The following is a 23,922-nucleotide window of genomic DNA, read 5'->3' as shown; positions in this document are numbered from 1 at the left end:
ATTGATGAGTAAGTGGTTGGGATAAAGTGGCGGTAATTTTTAGTTAGACTCCATTAGATCTATTGCTAATAACCTAGCGATAAATCTGGCCTATTTGTAAGCAATGTGGATTACCACAGTCACGTGCAATCAAAGCCACCGAGGCATTGTTCTGTGAAAGTAAAGCTATAATTCCACTGACAAGAACAAGCACTTCTGCTTTCTAGTTGTGCTTTATCCAGTACTCCATCCAATGCTGTGAGGTATAAAATCATGTATTTGTTGTTTACTTCATCTGTAGGTAGAATATATGATACAGGTTAAGTGATGCTGTGTGGTTTATGACAGCCACTAAGTGTGGAATATTGTGAACTGTGTGTGCATGTGTGTCTATATTGTCACTGCCTCTAGTACTAAGCATGGTTATTGTTGTGCCTGTATGGACCATTCAAAGATGCCTGGATAGTTTTGGTATTTATGTTTGACAGCAATAATTTTATTTGTAAGTACGGACAATAACTGTGTCACCATATAAACTTTTATACGACTAACATTAGGATCTAAACTACAGTGTGTCATGATCATGTATATGTGATTCATGTGATTCGTTCCAGAAACCATACAGAGAGTATGAATCAGTGTTGGGGGCGCAGAACTCAGTAGGAGAAGGACAAAGTGAATCGGGATTAACCATGAAATCCTCCACTTTAAAGAGCTTAATGCGGACGTTTGATTCTTGTTTCAGGAGATCCTGCCAGCAGAGCTGTGGATTAGAAGCAGTTGTTACCTGTCAGATTGAATCAGCATGTCCTAAAGTATGGCATAACAAATGTCAGGGGGGCAGGGCATTATTGTTTGCCAGGGCTCATGGAGCAGGCATTGTTAAATGTGCCCAGTATCTGGTGTTTGACTGCTGGTGTCCTGAGAATTATGGATATTTTTATCCGTTATGCATCTGATCAGACTATTAAAAACCATTCTGTGGGGAGAGGGATCCATTTACAACACATCATTTTATGCTTCTCTTACTAACGACAAATTGTATCAGCCAAGATCACAGCATATGACTGATAGCTGCTGATTGCTCAATTAAATTGTTATATATCCATGTACAATGGGACACTGAGCGTGGCACTCCAGAAATGTATAACAAAGAAACAAACTGATTCTTAAATTGGAACCATTCCTCCAAAAACATTCTCATAACCTGTACTGAGGCCATTGAAGATGACACTCTTGATGGCAGTTGGTTTTACTCAAGTTCGGAACAGTTCCAGAATATTTGGATATCCACTGCTGCTACCACCTTTTGAACAAGCTGTATCACTCCCCAAGATGTTCTTTACATCTACACTACAACATCTACAACCATCCTCCACCCCCAACTCTAAGCTCTGAGAGTCCTAATAAGATTTATCAAATCAGGTGACAGTTGGTAATCTTTCATCCTAAGGAAAGCATCCTACAAACATCAGAGAAAGGCAGAAAGGAGAAGGAGGTGGATCAAGAGGGACAGCGAAAGATCCAGGATAAAATTAATATAGAGAAAAGAAAGACTACTGAGAAAGTGAAACTAGCCGAAGAAGAGATTCTAAAGTGTAGGACTGTAGAGAAAGTAAAGCAGAAGCTTTTAAAAAGAAAGGCTAGGAACGGCTTCTACTGATGGAATAAAGAAAAACGTATCTCCAACCATATGTTTTTTGGATAACACCTATTGGTGTATTATATATAAACAGGGTTGTTGTAACTGGATATAAAGTATGAACAATTGAAAGCAGAAAAGACAGATAAAGAAGAATCAGGAAAAAGAACGCATATCAAAAACAGATTTCTGCATCAAAGGAGGGCTTAGAGGCCCTCGGCACTGAACGGAAAGACGCAGACACCCAAGGTCCAGGAGGTGGAGCAGGCAGAGGATCCTGACACAGGAGGGGACATCTCAGAGATGGGCAGCGGAGCCAGTGCAGAAGATAAGGAGCTGGCCAAGAGATCTAAGGAACTGGAAAAGAAACTACAAGAGGATGCAGCAAAAGATGCCAAGACTGTCAAGCTCTTACTGCTAGGTATGAAATGGGAAACATGTTAGAACATTTACCTAATGAGTTTAAAGCATATAAGGTGAGGATGCACCAGAAGGCTTGAGAGGGGTTGGATGGGGAGTTTGGTAAAAATTGAGGCATCTGCACACACTCATGCTCAGGGGGTGAAGAGTTATTCATGGGAATATGGTATTGAGGATACAGATGCAAAACTCATTTTTAGGATAATGTATGAATCTACACTAGCAGAACAGTGAATAAGCAGAGGGACAGTATTACACAAGGCACATTCAGAAAATAAGTTAGACTCTTAAACACCCACATTTTAGCTGACAGAATAAATATGAATAATCTGTCACTCGTAATCATGTCAAACTTTAATATAAGATAAATTATATGTTCGAGTGAAAAGAAAAGATTATTGATGAGACAGTTGATAGTTTCTACTCTATACTACTGTTCTGTGTCTGCATGGTGACTTAGGCCTGTGCTAAGTGCTCATTCCTATCTTTCATGGCTGATCTCTGATGCTTTTAATCCTATAATATAGCAGCTGTTGCTCATTAGCTTGATGATTTTCTGAAGCTGATTAACAGGAGCATTAACTCTTCAAACACAAAAAGTCAAGATTTATTATAAGGAAAAGGTCATTTTGAATGTAATTGGAAGCTGACCAGGCTACCTGGTCAGCCCATTGGTGATGTAGACAGTATGAGGGACTTGGAAGATAAGAGCATGATTATCTTATCTTCATTAATCTGAAATAGTACTATTATAGAGCGTGTGAACTATAAAGCATTAAATAACAAATTATAATAATAGTACCAGACATTTTACCATGTTGTAATGTTACCATTTCTTTTATTTCCAAAGAAAGACTTTCATTTGTGCATTTAAACTGGACCTTTGTACCTCTCACTTTTAATTAGTAACCATGGTAGCAACTACAACTAGCTAGCTCCTCCCTCTCATAGCACATTGTAGGGAGCCTCGTCTGCTATGACTTCTACAGTGCTACCCAAGGCATCTGCTCCCATTATTAGTCAGGAAATGACACATCAGGATACCTTCTGTCACATTTCTTGCCCAGACCACAAAAATATATTAATTTTATGCACAGCACTGTTAAAGTGTCACAGGTACTTGTACACAATGTGGATCGTTCTGCCCTGGGCCTTTGGTAGGTAGTGAAAGCAAATTATAGCACACGTTTCTCTGGGTACATAAGAAAGTCTCTAGTTTAAGTATGATATATATCAGTTAGTTATATTTAGGCTCAAATCTCTCTGTAATTGCTTATATACGCATCTATTTTTTATCTGGGTTGATGCTTCGACTTGGAATTCTAATATTTTCTTAAAGGGACACTCAAAACCAGGAGCACTAATGTAGTGGTCCTGTGGCAAAAAGACTGTCCCTGCAAGATTTCAATTGTGAACGCTGCCTTTTCTGAGAAAACGCGGTGTTTACATTGAACAACAAGAGCACGTCTAGAGGCTGTCACTCAGCCACTACAGGTACTTCTTATTGAGATCCTGCAATCGACAAGCTCTTAATAGAGATGTGTGAGGATAATGCGGAGATGCGTATTACAATTGCCACTCATGTTCAGTAGCCCCGCAAGACCACAGCTCAATCTAGATTGCCTCTAGATCACTCTTACATTAGAAATATAGGTTTGTATTTCTAACATTCTGAAACTTTCCTTTAAAGTCATTTGAGTTTAAGGTTTGCCTGGTCACTGTTTTATGAAGTTTTTTGATGCCTTGGATTTATTTCAAACAGTTTCTATATATTGCCTTTCTTAGCTAGGGAGGCCAATTTTTTACCTCATGCAGAGATGTTCGGCAGAAGAAGATCCCTAATTGGTTACCATGCCAAAGGTTCCTCGTGTACAGCATATTTTTATCATATGTCTGGCTGTTATGTTTCCCTTTCTACATACCTTTAATAAAATATTCGTATGATCTGCTCGTTGCATGTATAAAAGCATGAATACTTTTTTTGATCAAAGTTGCTCATCTGTATATGAATCATAGGAACGGAGAGAGGTCTGGTCGTGTAGGCTGTCAGTGGTTTTACAGTCACAGCCGAGGAATGTTTCATACTTTCTCCTTCCACCTTGTGCATACCTGTGTTTTTGATATATGGACATCCCTAATTTGCACTATAGGAGACACTATCATACTTCTATATTTTTTTTATTTCCATTTTGACATTTGGATACTCAGCAGATGTCCCATAGTGGTTAAATATTGTCAATCATTCAATGGACTAGTCTAAACTGTATTTGGTGGTCCACATAGGCCTGAGGGTGCACCACAACTGTGTAATACATGGTGATATTTTTGCACTTCATTACCACTCATAACAGATAGGATAATTACAAGACTTTTTTTCCTCCTGTGGGAATATAATCAACAATTATTTCCTGGAATAAAAGGGAACAATTTATTACAAGGTAGGGTCAGTACACTTTGGTAATTTACCCCTTTTTTATTTTTGTAGTTTAATCATAGCATGTTGATAGTCGATTTCTATCTTGTGACTTCTTTTTTTGTATTTATGCAGATGTTCAAGGGCCGGTATTAGTTTAGTTAGGTGCTTGGCTTTATAGGTAGCAGAAACTCTCTGTTGTGATATATATATTATATTAGTGCTCCATGGGTCTGGATTAAGAACCCATTGGTTCTGGTGCTGTCCGATATGATGGGCCCTGTTACAGAATCTTATTGACAAAAAACTCCCAAGTGCCATGTGGAGATGGTGCCGGACAGAAACTCACAGGAAGCATTTATAAGAATACACATCTCTCGCTTTTATCGCTCAACCAAATCCATATCCCCAACATTGAAATCCATCAATGGGCTGAGTAAAAGTAGGTGGCCCAGTGACTTGAATCATGTCACTGAAACCACCCAAAGTGGCATTGCTCAAAAAGATTGGAAGGTCAGCCAGAGTAATTGCATGCCACGCTGCCAACCAGTCACTTATGCCAGCCAACTAACAGTCTGACTACACAGACAGTGCTATTTCAGCTCCCTGAACTTGGTGTGAAGGGATATAAAGATGTGAAGAAGCCCCCATTTGGGCGAAACGCGTTAAGTGGATCAAGAAGTCTGGACTTTGCATTTTGGACTTTGAATTTTTACTGGAGATTTTATATTCAAAGATTTTTTATTTTAATAATAATAATAAAATTGCAGTTTGTTTCCAGCTCTTGATCTACCTCTCATTCCTGTGCACCTTGGATCCTGCTTATATCCCTTGGTGGGGATTATACCACCACAAGCACTCACCACCAGAGCAGGTTTAGTGCTCTGGAAATTGTAAGTAGGGTATTTACCCTTTGCTTTTTACTCATTTATATATACATAATACACTATTGGATTTTCTTTGTGCTTCCATTGTATATACGTCTGTGGAGCCTTGGATACCAGATACCACCACCATATCCTTAGACGGGGATCATACCGTCCAGGCACTATTCAGCAGAGCTCTTAGCAGCTCTGGAAAGTGTGAGTTGGTCCTCCTACTGGCTTTTTAAATTATTGCACTATTGTACTATTATACATTGGCATATTGCACTATTGTTTCTATTTTTTATCCTTTTAAGGTTTATATCTACTACCTCAATACTGGGACCACTTGTATGTATGTACATTTTTGTTTAAATTATCTCCTACTATCGTGTGGCGCGGTTTACCACTTTGTTTTTGCACTTTCTGGTTAATAGCAGGTATTGGGAAGTCCTGCTGGTTTACTGCTGCCGTTCACGCATACATTTTAGAGAGCGCCTATATCTGTGTCTTTTCTACTTATACCTATGGACCCTTGGTGGGTTTTGCTGTCCCACCCCCTGGACATTTTTTATGAAACAAGGAAATGAATTCCTAACTGCTATATCCGCTAGTCCACACCGGCTCTAATTAAATTATAGGAACTCTGACTTTCTTATATTTCTGAGACTTGGGACTTAATGCACCATGTGGAAGTCCCAACTCAATACACTTAAAGGGACACTATAGGCTCCCAGACCACTTCATCTCATTGAAGTGGTCTTGGTGCAGTGTCCATATCCCCTTAGCCCTGCAATGTAAAACATTGCCATTTTAGAGATAAGACTGTCTCAAGTGGCTGTCTACCAAACAGCCAGTAGAGACGCTTCCTGCTGTTTCATGGAGTATATTGATGCTGGACATCCTCACGCTTTGCATAAAGTTGTTCAGTGTTTTTAAAAACCCCATAGGAAAGCATTGATTCAAAGCTATCCTATGGGGAAGCCCAGGCTTCTGAATCTCTGTGACTTCGGTCTGCAGAGTAGGACTTTATCCAGCGCTGTAGGACATCAGCACTGCAATCAGGGGAGTAAAAAAAAAAAAAAAGGGCTATTAACCCTTTATTTGCCACTGGGGTAGGGGGACACTACAGGGAGCAGAGGGACAATATAGTGTTAGATATAACAGTTTTGTATTCCTAACACTACAGTGTTCCTTTATATATTTAATATCTTTATTTACTCATTTATTATTGCTTTGTTCATCCATGCTGCCTACTGACATTTCTGTATGTTGTAAACACTGATCCCAATATAATCTAGCACTTTGTACACCTTGTCAGTGTTAAATAAAAATTAGATTAAAGGGCTTAAATCCAGCATTTAATCAACTCTTGGACTGAAGTTCTATAAATTCTGCAAAGTCGAACTAAGACTTTACAGAGCTCTACACAGGGTGCCATGTTATGTTCCCTCACATCTATCACACTATCCCTTCCCTCTTTTTCACCTTTTTGTACTCTTTGCACCCCATACATTTTTGCGCACAACAATCTTTTCTCACCTATCATACCAACATTTCCTGTTGGTTTTCTCTATTCTTCAAGCTAAAAAGTTATATTTGCCTAATGGATGATTTCACATCCAGTTGTCTTTTTATGGGACGGGCAGATGTCTCTTTGGCATCCAAAATCTATCTGTATATTTTCCTTACTAGATATCATATGTTTCAATGAATACATAATATCTTATGTGTGTATGATGGTATACATGTGTATTGTAGAGCTTTATTGCAAAATAAATGTCATTTATGTGTGATTAAACTGCAGTAAACGTGTTCAGTAAATATGTTTCCCAGTTAGTGTTTGTTATGTGCTGTAGTGGTTATGGTGGCAGGAGTGCCCTGCCTCTATGTAAATAGTCAAACAGTTTCCCAATTGATAACAGCTTACCTGGAGTCTGACAGGCGATAGTCACCTCTACCATTGAGAGATGGAATCATTCTGCTCTGAGCAAGCTGGGCATAACAGGGCTTAGCTCATTGGCTGAGAGTAATCAGCTGACGATCAGCACAGGAGAGCTTACTGAATCCTTGCAGGAACTTCTTGCTCCCAATGGATGAATTGACTGGGCCACAGGGGTTCCCGGGCAAATCATCACACCATTAGCAAACGGTTTAACTACTTGAATTGGGGGAACCAGCAACTCTTGGCACCATAACCACTACATCACTCTGTAGTGCTTATGGTGCCTGGAATGTTCCTTTAAAGTTACCTAAAATGACTTGTCACAACTCTAGCCACACCCTCTTACACAAGTGTCCATTTTTAACTCTGTATTGAGCCGTGTTGAAGGTACAGGAGAAGCCCTATTGTTCTCCCCCAGGTGAGTAAGCTTAGCTTTAAGTACTTATGAGCAACATCCTTTGTATTCTTCAAGTCTGTTGTTTGTTATTTTTTTAAGCCCTTGAAAATTAAAGTAAAGAGTTTAAAACTAAAAAAATCTTTTGTATCACTGTAATACTCCTATAGTTACACGGCAAGGTAGCACATAAGGGTCTGGTTCAGCTGGAGAAATAATAGAAATAGAACAAGCCACACGAGTTCAATCCGTGTCAGACTATCAAAAGTCAGAATTCGTAAACTCAGTCCAAAAGCAGAAGTGCAAACACACAGAGAGCAGATAGGAAAGTTTCAGTAGGGTGACACAGATGGTGAAGTAAGTGTTGCAATCAGAGTGCTCGATGAGGAATAAGAGAAGACGACAATCATTACAGTGTATTTTCCTGGTGGAAGGCAGGATTAATACACTAATTCCTAGCACTCAGCCACCTGATCCCAAGCTTGATGAGTTCTGACTAACAGCCTGCCCTGGCCTCAAGACAAACCATGCATCGTGTTCAGCTGAATCGCTCAGAGCTTGTTCTTATTGCCCAGACCCTGCCTACATTTTTAAATCCGCCAATAGATTTTAAAATGCAGGACAGGTCCCTGGGAACTACTTCCCCAAACTATTAATGTATAAGGCTAGATAATGCTGTAAATGGACAGTTAATCTTGTTATTACAGAATAGCTTGCTATTAATATGGCAGGTGTGGAGTTATAAATATAGGTTTATATATGACTCCTGTAGCGGAGCTGCAATATTAAAATCAATATCTCCGCTTGTAGACTGTAGAACATCAAAGAGAAGCGCAGTGTAGCAATATAATCCCAATTTCCCCAGTAACCGGACGATACACAATTCTGGGAGTCAAATGATTTTTATTAAGCCACAACTGGCTTTTTATTCAACTCCACATGCAAGGGGTTTCTTTTTTTTTTTTTTTTTTTTAATTCTTTATTTTTCTGTGCATAGATTATCAATCAAGCATGCTTGTACTGTCACAACAACATGTACAGGCTTTTAGGAACAATGTAGATTACATAGTGTCACGACAATCGATAGAACTGCACAATTTTTGGTATACATCTCTGCAAAGTAATTCTATCACATAACAAGAGTAAGTAAAGAGTGTACTACCATTTTGTGTTGGACAGGCTAGCGAATGCAAGACATTAGCTTCCACTGTGTGGTCCGATTAAATGGTTGCAGTTAAGGAAGCGTAACATATCATCAGGACTTGGGCTCAATGTTAGCGGGGATTTATTCAAATAGTTGCTGTGTCCCTGTTTAGGAGGGTGCCTATCCCATCGCTGTGAAGTGAGCGTGTGTAAATTTGACCCATATACCCTGGTGCTATGTCGTATGAGTGTTGCATGGTATTGGGGGTGCTATAATCTGAACCAGATAGGAGTGCCATAATGCTTGCTCTGTACCAAGCTGAGCTCGGTAGAGCACGGATGTTGCCCCTGACCAAGGGGGTGGCGGGGGGGGAGGGGGGGGTGAGAGGGATTCTCTGTAATCTTTAAGGATACAGCGGGCCTAAGGTTTTGAGAGCCATCATTAAACATTAAACATTAAAATATTATGAGAGAAACAGGTATTATGATAAAAAAACAGTTAACGGTCAGTCAGTGCGGAGAGATAATAAGTAGTGCCGGGCACTAACAAGTAGTCTTGAACATAAACGATCCCATGCATGGGTTCTCTGCGTGTCTCTCAGGTTCCCCGACGGGTATCAGAGGTGCTTCGTGGGACGAAAGGAACAAAAGTGGCCGGGTCCCAAGATTGTGGATTATGTGGTTGGGTGTCGTTGGCCGTCAGTGGCGGGAGTCCTAAAGCGCTGAGAAAAGCTGGAGCTTCTGTAGCTGATGATAGTTTATATGAAGTTCCTTGGTGAGTCACCAGGAGAGCTTTAGAGAGGCTCCATCGGTAGGCCAAACCCGCGTCTCTAAGCCGGCTTGTCACTGCGGTGAGAGACTTGCGCCACTGGAGCGTAGCTCTTGTGAGATCCTGAAAAAAGGAGAGATGGGAGTTCTCGAAGGGGTATGGTGGTTTACCCCTCACCGCTTTCATAAAATGCCCCTTGTCTTGTAGCGTGGCACATCGGACTATGACGTCTCTTGGGACAGCTATCGTGGCCCGCTGGGGTTTCGGAAGACGGTATGCCCCATCCAGTGTGAATTTCCTGGCCACATTCGGAGGGAGTATCGCAGCTATCAGGCGTCTCACATATTGGGGTATCTCCTCTGCGGGGACCGTGTCAGGTATGCCGCGGATCTTAATGTGGTTCCTCCTGTACCTGTCCTCCATAGAGGTGAGTTGTGTGTTGAACGCTTTGTGGGAGGATTGGACTTGTGTAAGTTGTTCCCGGGTAGCTGTAAGGTCTCTGCGCAAATCCAAGATGTCCTCTTCAGTAACCCGGACTCGGTCTGTCACAGCCTGTACCTCTGTTTTTACCACTGCTATGTCTGCTTTCAGCATTTGTTTAATTTCATGCAGGAAGTTTTGTATGTCCAGCTTTGTGGCCAGGTCAGTCCCTTCTCGAGGCAGATCTAGAGAGGCCTGTGTTGCCGGTTCTGGGGGCTGTGAGGTATGGGTGGACAGCTCACTCTGGCTGGGTGAGGCATCATGGCGGGCCTCTGTTGCCCTTTTAGCTTGGGGCGGCTGTTGTAGCATGGATTCGATATCCCTGGTGTCTGCTGCGGCCTCAGCCATCTGCTTCTGGGTGCGGCGTCCCATAGCCAGTTCGTTGCTTTTCTGCCCTATCGGGCTGTGGAGCTCCGAGCTGAGGGATCTCACTCTGTGAGAGTCGCTGAGTAATGCGCTGAGCACGGCCCCAGGAGGTGCGTAGTAGGCCGCAGGCCTTCGTTTCGATCGGGTGACCTTTGGCGTGTGAAAAAATGGCATAGGGCTAATCCGGGCGACCTCAGGAGGTTGATGCCGGGTGTTGTGCTGCTGAGAGGTAAGTCCGTTACCGTTTATTTTGGGAAATTTCAGGCGGTTGAACGGAGCTCTGAGAAATGGCGTCCGCTCTCCTTAGCAAGCAGGCTCCGCCCCCCGCAAGGGGTTTCTTAATTCACATTCCAGGGGTTTTCCCCCGGTGGACCTGAGTGGAGACATGCAACAAATAAACATTTCCCAAACTCCTCCTCTGTACCTGGAAGATGATTGAGTAAGAACAACTCTTGAATTACATTATCTCCCAGGTGCAGACGAGATACAATATTTATAACATCCTAAAAACACATTTTAATACTTCAGAACCCCCTGAAAGTTACTTTGTCGAATAGCTGGGATCTGAGCGCCCACTTTGTCAAAATATCACTCTGATCTGTTCAGTGGTTTCAGAACGCCATTCGAGTAAAGTTCCACGAGGTGAAGCCCCAAAACAGTTCCTGAGATTATTAGGCTTTGACCAGACTTCTTTCGGGAGTATGAAACATAGAAAATAAGGAATGGAACCATTCGTATAGCAGGGGATTGTGTGCCCCTCATTCGGGAGTTTGTTTTATACGAATGCCGCTCCTTCCAGGTGAACTGAATAGACAACACGAAGGGGTGGTAGTTCAGCGGCGTTCGCACCGCCGAGTATCCGATTATAGTTTCATGCACTCGCCGACCAATCACCGCTGTCTGTGTTCATGGAGAAAGATGGCCGCCGCGACGTGTTCGGTAATACGAACGACGGCCATCTAGAACCATGCGGTTTCTAAGTGTGAATAAGATTAATAGGGTCAATTGGAGGCACACGACTCCCCTGGGTGGTCCAGCTGTTTGGTAGATGGTTCGGTATACGAACAATATAGCTCCAGTCTGTTCGGGTGACCCCAATTGTCGAACCTGATAAGTCTTTGACATGAACAGAATGGTCTATAATACAAAAAGGTGGCTGGTTCCGCCACAACTATGAATTCATACAAGGATTTAGTGCCACACTGTGTTGTGGAAAAAAATGTGGTTTCGGGTGTTTTGTTTTTTTATATACGGAAGGGGCAAAACATTTACCCTAGCTAATCACCTAATAACTACCCTATAGAATCCATCCAAGTGTCTGTCACCTAAAATCTCTACTGCGATATAGGTTGATTCTGTCAGCAGTGCCAAGTCCATGAAAACAGCATTGCTCTCACTCTATTCACATCATGTATGTTTTGTTTCTTTTTCACAGCAGCCGATTAAATTAAATTATGTTTAATCACATGACTCTCTCTTTGTACTCTCTATTTATTTATTGATGTGATTTCTAACTTCATAGGTGACTTTGCAGATGACCAACTTGGGTCTAGAAGATTGAAGGAGAATTATCACAACTGAGAATTTAGTATAACCCAATAGCCAGCTAATCATTAGCCATGTTTTGTGGGTTGTTGCTATTTCTGTAAATACAAATGTTGTTTTCAATTTATTGTGTAAAGAAATGTAACCCCCAAGGGGTCATGAATGTAGGCGCCCACTATGGATGAAATGCCAATGTGCACATTGACTCTTAATGCACTTCTCAGCAACTTCACAAATGATAAGGTCAAAGGAACAAAGCAACTATACATTTTCATTAATAGCTTTTTGACTAAAGCGTAAGGTCTAGATCAGGGGTAGCCACTCTAGATTTTATGGACTACATCTCCCATAATGCTCTTTTTATTATTATGTTATTATTTATATAGCACCAACAAATTCTGCAGTGCTTTACAGTGGGTGGATGAACAAACATGTAGTTGTAACCAGACAAGTTGGACACACAGGAACAGAGGGGTTGAGGGCCATGCTCAATGAGCTTACATGCTAGAGGGAGTGGGGTAAAGTGACATAAAAGGTAAACATAGTATTAGACTAGTGACAGTTGCAAAAGAGGAATCAGTTGGGGGCTATTAACTGTTTAATTGATAAGCTTTTATGAAGAAGTGGGTTTTTAATGATTTTTTAAAGGAGTGGAGACTGGGTGAGCATCTAACGGAGGAGGGAAGTGAGTTCCACAGGAATGGTGCAGCCCTCGAGAAGTCTTGAAGGCGAGCATCAGAGGTGGGAATACGGACAGTATTGCAGCCACAATGCTGGCAAAGCGACAAGGGTGATGTAGTCCACAACATCTGGAGTGCAGAAGACTGCCTACCCATGATGTAGATAATATTTCAAAAAATAAAACCAATCCCATATTATTGAGGAACCAGATTGAAAAAATGCATTACATCCCCTGCCGCTGCAAATAATCCATAAATGTCTGTCATATAATGAATGAACCTGATTATTCTGTTGCACTATATGGATCAAACCATATCACCATAGAGGTGGTGGTACAAGTGACGTCACTGTGCCATCTCAGCAGACACTCTATCAGTATGTAATCTAAGTGCAGGATGAGACCCCGTCCATTGTAACCAATAGAAGCAGAAATGATCAGCACTCTGCAAATAATTTCAGCTTCGATTTTCATTGAACCAACAAACACACAGTCATTCATTCATTATTAGTCTAATGGCCCTAAAGTACAAGTCAACAAGAATCCAGTGATTCAACGGGCAGCTGATCAAATGATCACGTTGAGTGTAGTTTATTGTTAAATTGGGCATTTCCACACTTCTATTGTGGTCAAAGGACCAGAAACATAACATATAGTACAGGAATTAAACTTTGCCATGTGGCTGCCTTCTGTCGGGGTAATGTGTGGCCTTCCGGCTTCTTACTGTTTTAAAACAATGCTTTCAACTGAAAAAAAGTTGTATTAACTGTCTATTCAATGTACCCCATAGCACTTAAATGCACAGATGTCAACACAACAATGATCACCCCTCTGGCATTAAACTGTTTAACAAAGGGAAAAAAGGCATTGTCTTGTTTTGATATAGCTCACTGTGTCATTTGGTATCTTTACAGGTGCAGGAGAGTCAGGGAAGAGTACAATTGTCAAACAGATGAAGTAAGTGACATCATGACTTCATATGAAGCTTCCAGTTTCTTGCCAATCTCTATGTCATGTATGGGTGAAACCTTCTGACAAATAGTGTTATTCATTAAAGTTCAGATGTAGCCCAAAAAAAAAAAAAAACATTTTACATTCTCATATTTACTAAAGGCAAATCTAAAATTTGGTTATTTTAACCAAACAAGTGCATCTTATTCAGTACCATCCAGTGTCTGATTTAAAATCACTCATGCTCACAAATCCTATGTAAAATACGTGATTCAAATATTTCTCAAACAGAATTTCCACCAGATTTACTGTGCTTTTTGTAGGTGAATTGGTCACAATGTTAAATCAATCTTTTCAAAAGATTTATCTACAGAAGGTCTCATTAGATATTTTCTTAACAGATTGTGATAATTTCTGATATTGCAACAAATAATTAAGTTGAGGCCATAGTGTGTTAAAGGAACATTCTGCACACCATAACAATTTAATTGAATTAAGTTGTTATGGTGAAAGGAGGCCTCTGGCGCTGATGTACCTTAAGGGGTTTAACCATTCATGATGGGGCACCAATCAGTGGTGCCCCTGCCCGGTAGCTTTCCTAAGCTTCCGTTCTGAAGAGTTTGAGAAGGGGGTGTGGAGGGGCCAGGAGAAATGGCTTTGAAGGTGAGACTTGGAGGTTAAACCGTTCGTAAAAATTATTATGGTGCCCAAACTATTCCTTTCATTTAGTTAAACCAAATTTGCAGGCAGATAATGGCCACTTCTGTGGAATTGCATTTCATCATTAGGTTCCTGATTTTGTTGCCTCCAGACAGGCTAAAATCCAGAATAAACATTATTTTACTTCAGAGCAAGTGTGTTGCTCAATTAGGACATTGGGAAATACTGTGATCAATGTCTGCGTGTAGTAGTTGTAATGCCCCTGGATGGTACAGGAGTATTTTTTTGTTTGTTAGCTATATCATTTGAATTCTGTCTTTAGTGACCAACTCTGATTATGTCTTCTGAGGTTGCTTGCATAAAACGTCTACAAATCACTTAGCCTGTAATAATCTATTGGTAAATCTATAAAAAAAAATCTATGGGTGTACAAGCATGTATTGGAGGAAACTAATGCCATGTTGGACTGGGCAATATTTCACTAAAGAGAGAACATATGCAGTACTGTTATGTAACTTATTGGAATGGCAAAACAGGGTCTCTTGTCACCCTGTCTAGCCATATTCCATCATGTATTTGTATTAATGCTTATTCTCTTTACCACACTAATATTATCCCTCGCACTTCTTTTTCAAAGGATCATCCACCAGGATGGATACACAGAGCAAGAGTGTTTGGAGTTTAAATCTATAATATATGGAAATGTGCTGCAGTCTATCCTGGCCATAATCCGAGCCATGTCCACTCTGGGTATTGACTATGGGGACAGCAGCAAAGCGGTTAGTGTGAAAACATATACTCCTAGTCACTAGACAACCAAAAAGAATTCACATATTTATAAAATGTTTAAGGTGTTTGCAACTAGTTGGATGCAGCAAGCCGTGGGTGGAGGAATTCAAATAAATATCTAGTCATGGTTGTTAGCTTTTAAAATTAGATTTTTTTTTTACTGTTTAAAGGGACACTATAGGCACCAAGACAACTTCAGCTCATTGAAGTGGTCTGGCTGCAGTGTCCCATGTCCCTTAACCCTGCAATGATAATTATTGTAGTTTTTAATAAACTGCAATAGTTGCCTTGGAGGGTTAAAGCTACCTCTAGTGGCTGTCTAGCAGACAGCCACTAGAGGGACTACCGAGTCGCTAGGCGACTTTTGGTCGCTATGCATGAGGATATCCAGCATCACTCAAAACCCAATAAGGTCTTTCCTCCACCAACTGACGTCAGCAGGAAAGGAACAGAGGAGGAGCCGAATTCTGCACCGAGGGATATCGGCACTGGACTCAGGTAAGTGACAGAAGGCATTTTTAACAGACAGATGGGGCACTATAGGGCGCTATAGTGCCAGGAAAACTACTTTTTTTTCTTGGCACTATAGTTTCCCTTTAAGAAAGATGAGAAATGCAAAACATATTTTTGAAGAAGTTGGCTATCCTCACATAACGCTTAAATTTTTTTACAATTCATCAAGATGCAAAAATATTAGGAAGTTTTTGAATAATTGCGAATTGCGTATTTATTTACATTAAAAAGTGAGGACATATCTGAGGAAAAGATTATGCCCTGTAAACACTGTCAAGATGTGGCAATGGTTCCCAGTTGTCGAGGCATAGCTCATAAATGTTGTGAATAGTATTGATCAATAATTATTATTATTTTTAATTACTCAATTTTTTAGTTCTAAATAATGATATTGTGGGGAAGATTTATTAAAAGCTTACCCTAATCATCATAACCACTACAGTCTGCGCCGCGGCAGGGGTTATGTTGCCAGTAGTACCCTAGGTCACCACCGGGCTCAAATGCTCCCTGGTGGAATTGTGACATGCTTCTGGCTTCTGCAGTGCTGCAGAAGCCAAGGACATTGCCTTTCATTGGCTGAGAGTGTCAGTTGACAACTCTCAGCCAATGACTGAAATTCTGTGCAATGAAACTTGAATATAATTGACATTACCCAGCATTGAGCTCTAGTGCCAGGCAGGCTGACGACACCAAATTTTGCTGCTGGAGGTGAGGTTATACCAATGGAAGTATCACTGAAGTGGTTGTGGTGTTTGGAGTAACCATTTAATGTGTTGCACAATTTTCCGCCTTTTTTGGTGTGTTTTTTTTTTCCTGTCAGGTTTTTTCCTCTGCTGCTTAGTTTGCCCCCTAAGCAAATGTTTTGCTTTGCATGCATACAATTATTCTGTAAATGCAATGGTTTTCTCAGTCTTTCTGTCACCTTTTTGCACCAAAACAAGTGTTCTGTTCCACTTCTCTACTTTCTATCATTCCAAATTTGGACTTTTGTAAAATTGATATTTCTGCTAAAGAAATGGCAGAATCTAGGGCAGAGAAAATCTAAACCATTTTTCACACAATGTAATAAATAAGTTTTAGACAAAACGTTTTCAGAACAAAATCTCAACCTCCGTCTCTATTTTAATTAGGAAGTCTGTGGAAATAAGATTTGGAGACAGAGTAAATATGACAAAAACATTATTTCAATATAACATAATGAAAAATAATGTATTTCATAAATAAAACTAAAATGCAACACTACCCATTACTGATGCATATATAAAACAGGATTGTGGAGAACAGACAAAGGAATTTCAAGTTTTATGTCAAAATGAATGAAATAATACAGCCTCTGCTGCTGCTGTTTTTTTTTCTTCTTAAATTTAGCTATTTTGGTCTTAAATGTATATTGTTTAGCTTAGTGTGTAAGCCTACAAGTGAGTGCCTGGATATCATGATGCCATTATAAAGGATCTGCTGGCACCTGCTGGCTGAACATAAGTATTACTGTTCCTAAGAGGAAGAGTCAGATTTGACAGGTATGTACTTATATATGTTCATATGAGTTGAAGTTGGTTGACTTTGTCTCTACAATCCTTCTGTTGAATCAGGATGATGGACGTGTCCTCTGCCACCTGGCAGACTCTATTGAAGAAGGTACCATGCCTCCTGAACTGGTGGACGTCATAAAGAAGCTTTGGACAGATGAAGGTGTGCAGGCCAGTTTCGACAGAGCAGCGGAATATCAGCTCAATGACTCTGCTCCCTAGTAAGCATCTTACTGCATCTTTCATCAAATTAAATAGACAATGGTTGTAGTCAAATCACAACTAAAGGGAAAGAAGTTGATCATCCCTCATTTAAAGCAACCCTGTGGTTTCTTGGTTATGATCATTAAAACAGGTTGTATCCAAAACTTAATGGCCATTATCTAAAGTGCAATAGTTGATGTTAACTTAGAATTAATTGATGGAGTCTAATAATCAACTTTAAAACAAGACAACATTGACATTTTCACTCTTTCATTGTTTCCTCGCTTTCCAAATGTGTCTATTCTTTTTCCCAGTTACTTGAACGAGCTGGACAGAATCACAGCCACTAATTATATCCCCAACGAACAGGATGTTCTGCGTTCGCGAGTCAAAACTACAGGCATTATCGAGACTCAATTCTCCTTCAAAGATCTTCACTTTAGGTATATTTCCCTCACTGTGCAAACTAGATAATATATGAAAAATTCAAATCAGAGCGAAATTGCAATGGAAACCAGGTATAACCGGTAGTTAAGTACTCAAACTCGGGTATCACACAAATAGATATATATTTGTTATAAAGAGACAGTATCAAAAGTTATGTTTTAAAGGGACACTCCAGGCACCCAGACCACTTCTGCCCATTGGAGTGGTCTAGGTGCCAACTCCCGTCACCCTTAACCTCGCAGGTCTAATTATTGTTTTTATAAACTGCAATAATGACCTTGCAGGGTTAAGTCCTCCTCTAGTGGCTGTCTATCAGACAGCCACTAGAGGGACTTCCATGTTCTTAGAACACAAAAAGTGTTTTAAACGACGCTGGACGTCCTCACGTTATGCATGAGGACCTCCAGCGTTGCCGGAAACCCCAATAGGAAAGCATTGAAACATTTGGCTGTTAGAGTAGGACCTGCCAAAGATGGAGTACATCGACGTTGTGGCAGGCTTATGCAATGTATGATCATATAATGTAACTAAACCCCCATCATTTTTTGCCTTGATTAGGTGTTTTTAAAAAAAACTAACAAAATCTGTCGGCACCGAAGTTGCTGTTTATTGGATAAGTGAGTGCGCTGAATTTTCTTTTGTATTATATTTATTATGACCTATTGGGCATTAGTCATTTGGTCCCCACCCCTTTATTTTGAAATAAAACCTGCAAAAAGACGCTTACCTGAAATCCGCCATCGAGCAAAGCTCCAAGCACTGCCTTCCACCACCACCTTTCTAACGTGATACATTCAAATGCTTCTCATAGAGAAGTACTTGATTTGACCATTTCAGTGGCTCAGATCGCGTGAGCGGCAAATGAAGTAGGTGGACATGGGAAGGAAGTAAACAATTTTAAAAAGAAAACAAGTATTAGTGTAATAGGGAGGCAGGAGGGATCAAATGAAAATGTGAGAGAAATGTGGATTTCCCTTACATGTGTGCTATCTGCAAGGGAAACGCTCAGTACATCTGTCACCGCACGCTGAGTGCACTCATGGCAGACGTAATTTTTGCACAGGAATAACATTAGGCAGCCTGGAACAGTCATGTGTGCCAGTAGTGTAATATCTCTGTATGTGCAGAGTTCCAAGCTTTTAAAAACAGAAGTGGTTATGGTGGTTGGAGTAACCCTTTAATATGAACATAAATGCTAGGTTTGACAAAGACCCAATCTAGGATCAAAACATTGCAGTGTTCCTTATGTTCAAATAAGTGTGCCTGAAGTTATTGGAGTGCCTGGACGCTTCTCTGTTACCTGCCTTTATCATTGTTAGACTCGTGCTGGCCCATGGTTTAGTTTAACACCCTTGGCTTATGTGGATTGAGTGTGGTCCCTATTGATATATTTTAATAAATGCTAAGCATGTCATAACATTGCAATCAGTCAAATAGAGAGAAAGAGTGTGTATATAATATATAGAGAGAGAATGCGTGCGCCAAGGGTACCTGCAGAAATGCAGTTTTAAGTATGAAGTTTGAAACACTGAGTCTGTCTGTGCTCATTTGAATGTCAAGCTGAGAACAAGCTTGACATTGTGGAAACAATGCCCAAGAAGGGCTCCTCAAAGTCCAGTTTAAGATATGCAGGTGATGCATAACGAGAGAGTGTTCAACAGGATATCAACATACCTGTGGGTAGAGTCAGGTTGAGCTGATACAACAATGCCATATCAATCTCAACTGAAGCCCAACAAGTGATAAAAGATCCTCATAAGGTCACTCATATAGACTGGAAGAAAGGAGATTTAATCTAACGCAAAGGAAAGTTTTTTGTTCTTCTTTTACCATAAAAGAAATAAGGACGTGAAATTCTCTGCCTGAAGAGGTGGTTTTTATCAGAGTCTGCACAGATGTTTAAACATCAACTGGATGAATACTTGAAAAAACATCATATTCAGGGATATCATTTTTAATGTGTGGGGTACTAGCTACTTGATCCAAGGAGTGATCTGACTGCCATGCTTGGGTCAAGAAGGATTTTTTCCTAGTTTGCTGCAAAATTGGAAAGCACTTTGAATAGTTTTTTTGTTTTTTTTTGCCTTCATTTGGATCAACAGCAAATACAGATGTGAGAGAGGCTGAACATGATGGATGCATGTCTCTTTTCAGCTATGTAACCATGTTATTACTATGTTCTGATACAAATACTCTACCCATTTCACAGGATGTTTGATGTCGGTGGTCAGAGGTCAGAGCGCAAGAAGTGGATTCACTGCTTTGAGGGAGTGACCTGTATCATATTCTGCGGAGCCCTGAGTGCATATGACATGGTTCTGGTGGAAGATGAGGAAGTGGTAAAAATTGTTTACAGTCTTTTGGCCTGTAAACCAAGTCTTCTGCACAGATATATGTAACATGCAGAAGTGGGCAGATTGTGTCTCATCAGCTAAAATGTTTGTGACATAAAAGGTTGTATAGTGAACCAAAACAATTATCCTAATAGTGTTAAAAAAACAAAACAACACTTTTGCTCTTTTCATCCAATGGCACAGACTCCCAGGAACTAAATAATAGGAAACCCAATTTAAAGTGGCACTGTCACTTGTGGGGCCTTGAGGATTTTGCAAACCTATCAAAGGGACAAGTCCGCTTGTGTGGAGATGGCTGTGGGGGAGAAATTAAGTTATATAACGTACCTTAATTTCTCCTTTAGAACTATAATTGCACTCTTGTGCATGCGCAAGACTACAAAATTAGGCTTGTGGAAGATCCAGCGAGACACAATAAGGTCTCTAGTTTGTCTCAGGTGCATCTTTTGATTGCAATAAAATATCAAAGAAATATCAACACTGTCAAAAAGAGCTTTTCAGAAAGATTCTATATTTAAGAAAAGCTTAAACGAGACAAAGCCTCTTTAAAAATAGATAGACAGACCATGTAGTGGGGTGTAACATTTAGAAGCTCAAGTTAAAGGAAAACTCCAGTGCCAGGAAAACAATCCATTTTCCTGGCACTGCAGGTACCTTCTCCCTCCCACCTCCCATCCCAGGTAGCTGAAGGGGTAAAAACCCCTTCAGGTCACTTACCTGAGACCCCGCCGATGTCCCTCGGCAGTGGTTTCAGGTCGGCGTCGCTCCTCCCAGTAATCACGTCAGCCGATGGGCGAGACTGATCCCGCCCGCCGGCTGAGGAAACCTAATGCGCAAGCGCGGCAATGCCGCGCACGTGCATTAGGTCTCCCCATAGGAAAGCATTGAAAAATATTTTCAATGCTTTCCTATGGGGAATTGAGCAACGCTGGAGGTCCTCACACAGCGTGAGGACGTCGAGCGACACTCTAGCAAAGAAAATCTTTGCTATGATTCAGGAAGTGCCCTCTAGTGGCTGTCTAGTAGACAGCAACTAGAGGTGGAGTTAACCCTACAATGTAATTATTGCAGTTTATAAAAAAAAAAACTGCAATAATTACAGTTGCAGGGTTAAGAGTAGTGGGAGTTGGCACCCAGACCACTCCAATGGGCAGAAGTGGTCTGGGTGCCTGGAGTGTCCCTTTAAGCAAGCTACAGTAGATGATAATAAAGTATTTAACCTGGAAAGGTACATTATCTACTGTTTTTAAAGTACATCCTGTAAATCAGTTCAACAGTTCAATCATCACTGTGAGGTTTGAAATGTCAGATGTGTCCATCTGTCGTTATCCTACAACTATCTTTTTTTAATCTATTGTTTTGGCAAGATCTTTTAATGCATTTTAAATTAGGAACAGGTCTACTCCAGCCCAAAGTATATTTAGCTTTGATGGTGTCCTGTTTGACACATTGTAAATCACGAAATTCCAGTTATTTAAGATTGTACCATGATTATTATCATCACTTCTTTAGCACCAACATATTAGGCAGCATCTTCCATTAATTATATTTTTGGGGCATTTAAAACAGCTTAGTCACTTGTGGGTTTTTGCATTTTTTGCAAATACTTGCCAAGGTTTATGTGACTGCTTGCATTGTGTTACCAGTTGGTAGCACGTGTGGAGGGGTGACATACTCGTCTGATGCATCGTCAAACTTGATCTCCGGCAAGACAAAGCAGCATCAACGTTTTGTAAACAAGTGCATGCACAACATCTTCCATTAATTATATTTTTGGGGCATTTAAAACAGCTTAGTCACTTGTGGGTTTTTGCATTTTTTGCAAATACTTGCCAAGGTTTATGTGACTGCTTGCATTGTGTTACCAGTTGGTAGCACGTGTGGAGGGGTGACATACTCGTCTGATGCATCGTCAAACTTGATCTCCGGCAAGACAAAGCAGCATCAACGTTTTGTAAACAAGTGCATGCACAACTACAAAAACATCTGTAGGTGACCTCACACCAACACACATCAGTCATGTTATGGATATTGCACAGAATGGTACCTGTTCCCAATAACTGCCATGCATGCACCCATTTATATTGGATTTGTCATTGGTGCTCTACGATTAAAAAAAAAAAAAACACGATAACTAACTTGTGCATGTAGATAAGTTACTTAGGCAATGGCTAGGTTTACTGTAATTGCCCCAAATGTTCATATATCTCTTTTTTTTTATAGTGTTCATAGGGTAAAGCACCTTTGGGTGGCATCTCCCTGGTTAAACTATTTGAGTGGTTTGACAGGGCTCTCTGGCACCTAAAGGGTTGTTCCTCTACTGCAGTCGTTAACCTTTGCATTACAATCTTAGGACTGCAACGTTGATGGGCCGAGAGTGTTGGGTGTTAAAGAACAGATATTTGAAAAACTATTTGAAGCAATATTGTCAAGTATTCACTTTGTTGCAGTATAAACTTGGAATTCTAAGCCCAAGTTCCCTTTTTTTCCCACAAACATCACAGAAGACAATTCAAAGTTATAAATATGCTCTGTATCATATGCCATATTTGTGTATGCTTGTTTCCCCTTTGTAGAACCGGATGCACGAGTCTCTTCATCTCTTTAACAGTATTTGTAATCACAAGTTCTTTGCTGCAACATCCATCGTTCTCTTCTTGAACAAAAAGGACCTATTTGAGCAGAAAATTAAGAAAGTCCACCTGAGCATCTGTTTTCCAGATTATGATGGTAAGGCACCTAGTAGTTACCCACAATCACATTGACACATTGTTTGTAATGTAGAAATCTGTTGATCTGAGATTAGTACTTACAGAACAGTGATTTTTGGTGACAATCTTTTAGCAGCCAGACTGATGGCATTGATCTTCTAGGTCTATGGTACTAAGATGAACCAAGTCATTTGAGAGAGCAGACATCACCGTATTGCACATTTTCACAGTTTATGTCTAATAAGAAGGCATTGGTAGAGCATCACTAAAAATTTAACAATCTCTCCTGCAGGTTCAAACACATATGAAGATGCTGGAAACTATATAAAGAATCAATTCCTCGACTTGAACATGAGAAAAGATACAAAAGAGATCTATGGTCACATGACCTGTGCCACTGACACAAAGAATGTGAAGTTCGTGTTTGATGCGGTGACCGATATCGTCATTAAGGAGACCCTGAAAGACTGTGGGCTCTTCTGAGCTTTTTGGCATCTTTTAGCTCTCTGATCTTATCTCCTATTTTCTACTTCTACAGGATGAAATGAAGAGGACCTTTGCAGGAAACCTATGCCCCATAACTTCAAAACAAAGCCGATCATCAAAAGCATAGAACCCTCCATCATGCTAATCGTAGTAACAGAAGGCCAATAATAAATATAAATGCATGTATTTAAAACGGACTCTACAACAAGCTTTGAATGACACACAGGTGATCAATCAAACCCAGATACTCATAGTAAAATACGTCAGGCCAACAGATGCATACTGTTGGTCATCCACACCTCCACCATATGCATGCCCCACCACGCAGTGTATGATACAACTATTACCCTACAAATGCAACTTTTAATATAAATAAGTCACCCACTAAAATTAATATATCAACCCCTCTGGCCAAAATGCCAGAACATTATTTATGCATTAAACTTATTAAGCAGTGTGAATTTTTATTTTTACTTAAAGTATGTAATAATTATCACCATAGAAAGAAGAAATGTCCACTCTTTCACATGTTGCAACTTTAACAAATGAAAATAGAATTTATTTACATGGTTGGGTGGGGACTTGCACTTACTAGCAAATGTAAGCCGGTACATTACTTTGTTAACAAACTTGTCTTTTC

General features: G+C 40.3%; 1 protein-coding gene across 1 annotated transcript; it reads left to right on the top strand.

Annotated features, from left to right (window-relative positions):
• The first annotated feature begins 1,193 nt into the window (after positions 1–1,193).
• Positions 1,194–23,743, top strand: GNAT2 (G protein subunit alpha transducin 2). The gene is made up of 8 exons (XM_063451889.1): positions 1,194–2,042; positions 13,553–13,595; positions 14,887–15,028; positions 17,144–17,301; positions 17,599–17,727; positions 19,941–20,070; positions 22,662–22,815; positions 23,089–23,743. The coding sequence occupies exons 1-8, from the start codon at positions 1,925–1,927 to the stop codon at positions 23,277–23,279; spliced, it is 1,065 nt and encodes a 354-aa protein (XP_063307959.1). The 5' UTR covers positions 1,194–1,924; the 3' UTR covers positions 23,280–23,743.
• The last annotated feature ends 179 nt before the right edge of the window (positions 23,744–23,922 follow it).

The sequence above is a fragment of the Pelobates fuscus genome, chromosome 1, assembly GCF_036172605.1.
Source record: "Pelobates fuscus isolate aPelFus1 chromosome 1, aPelFus1.pri, whole genome shotgun sequence".
In the NCBI taxonomy this organism is placed as follows: domain Eukaryota; kingdom Metazoa; phylum Chordata; class Amphibia; order Anura; family Pelobatidae; genus Pelobates; species Pelobates fuscus.
The sequence above is the reverse complement of the archived record's forward strand: the minus strand, read 5'-3'. Positions and strand labels throughout refer to the sequence as shown.

What these genes read in the sequence shown, in the direction of transcription:
- GNAT2 (XM_063451889.1), top strand. Translation starts at nt 1,925, where the DNA reads ATGGGCAGCGGAGCCAGTGCAGAAGATAAGGAGCTGGCCAAGAGATCT. An exon ending in TTCAAAGATCTTCACTTTAG is followed by an intron (nt 17,728 to 19,940) that starts GTATATTTCCCT and finishes CCCATTTCACAG; the next exon opens with GATGTTTGATGTCGGTGGTC. An exon ending in CTGTTTTCCAGATTATGATG is followed by an intron (nt 22,816 to 23,088) that starts GTAAGGCACCTA and finishes TCTCTCCTGCAG; the next exon opens with GTTCAAACACATATGAAGAT.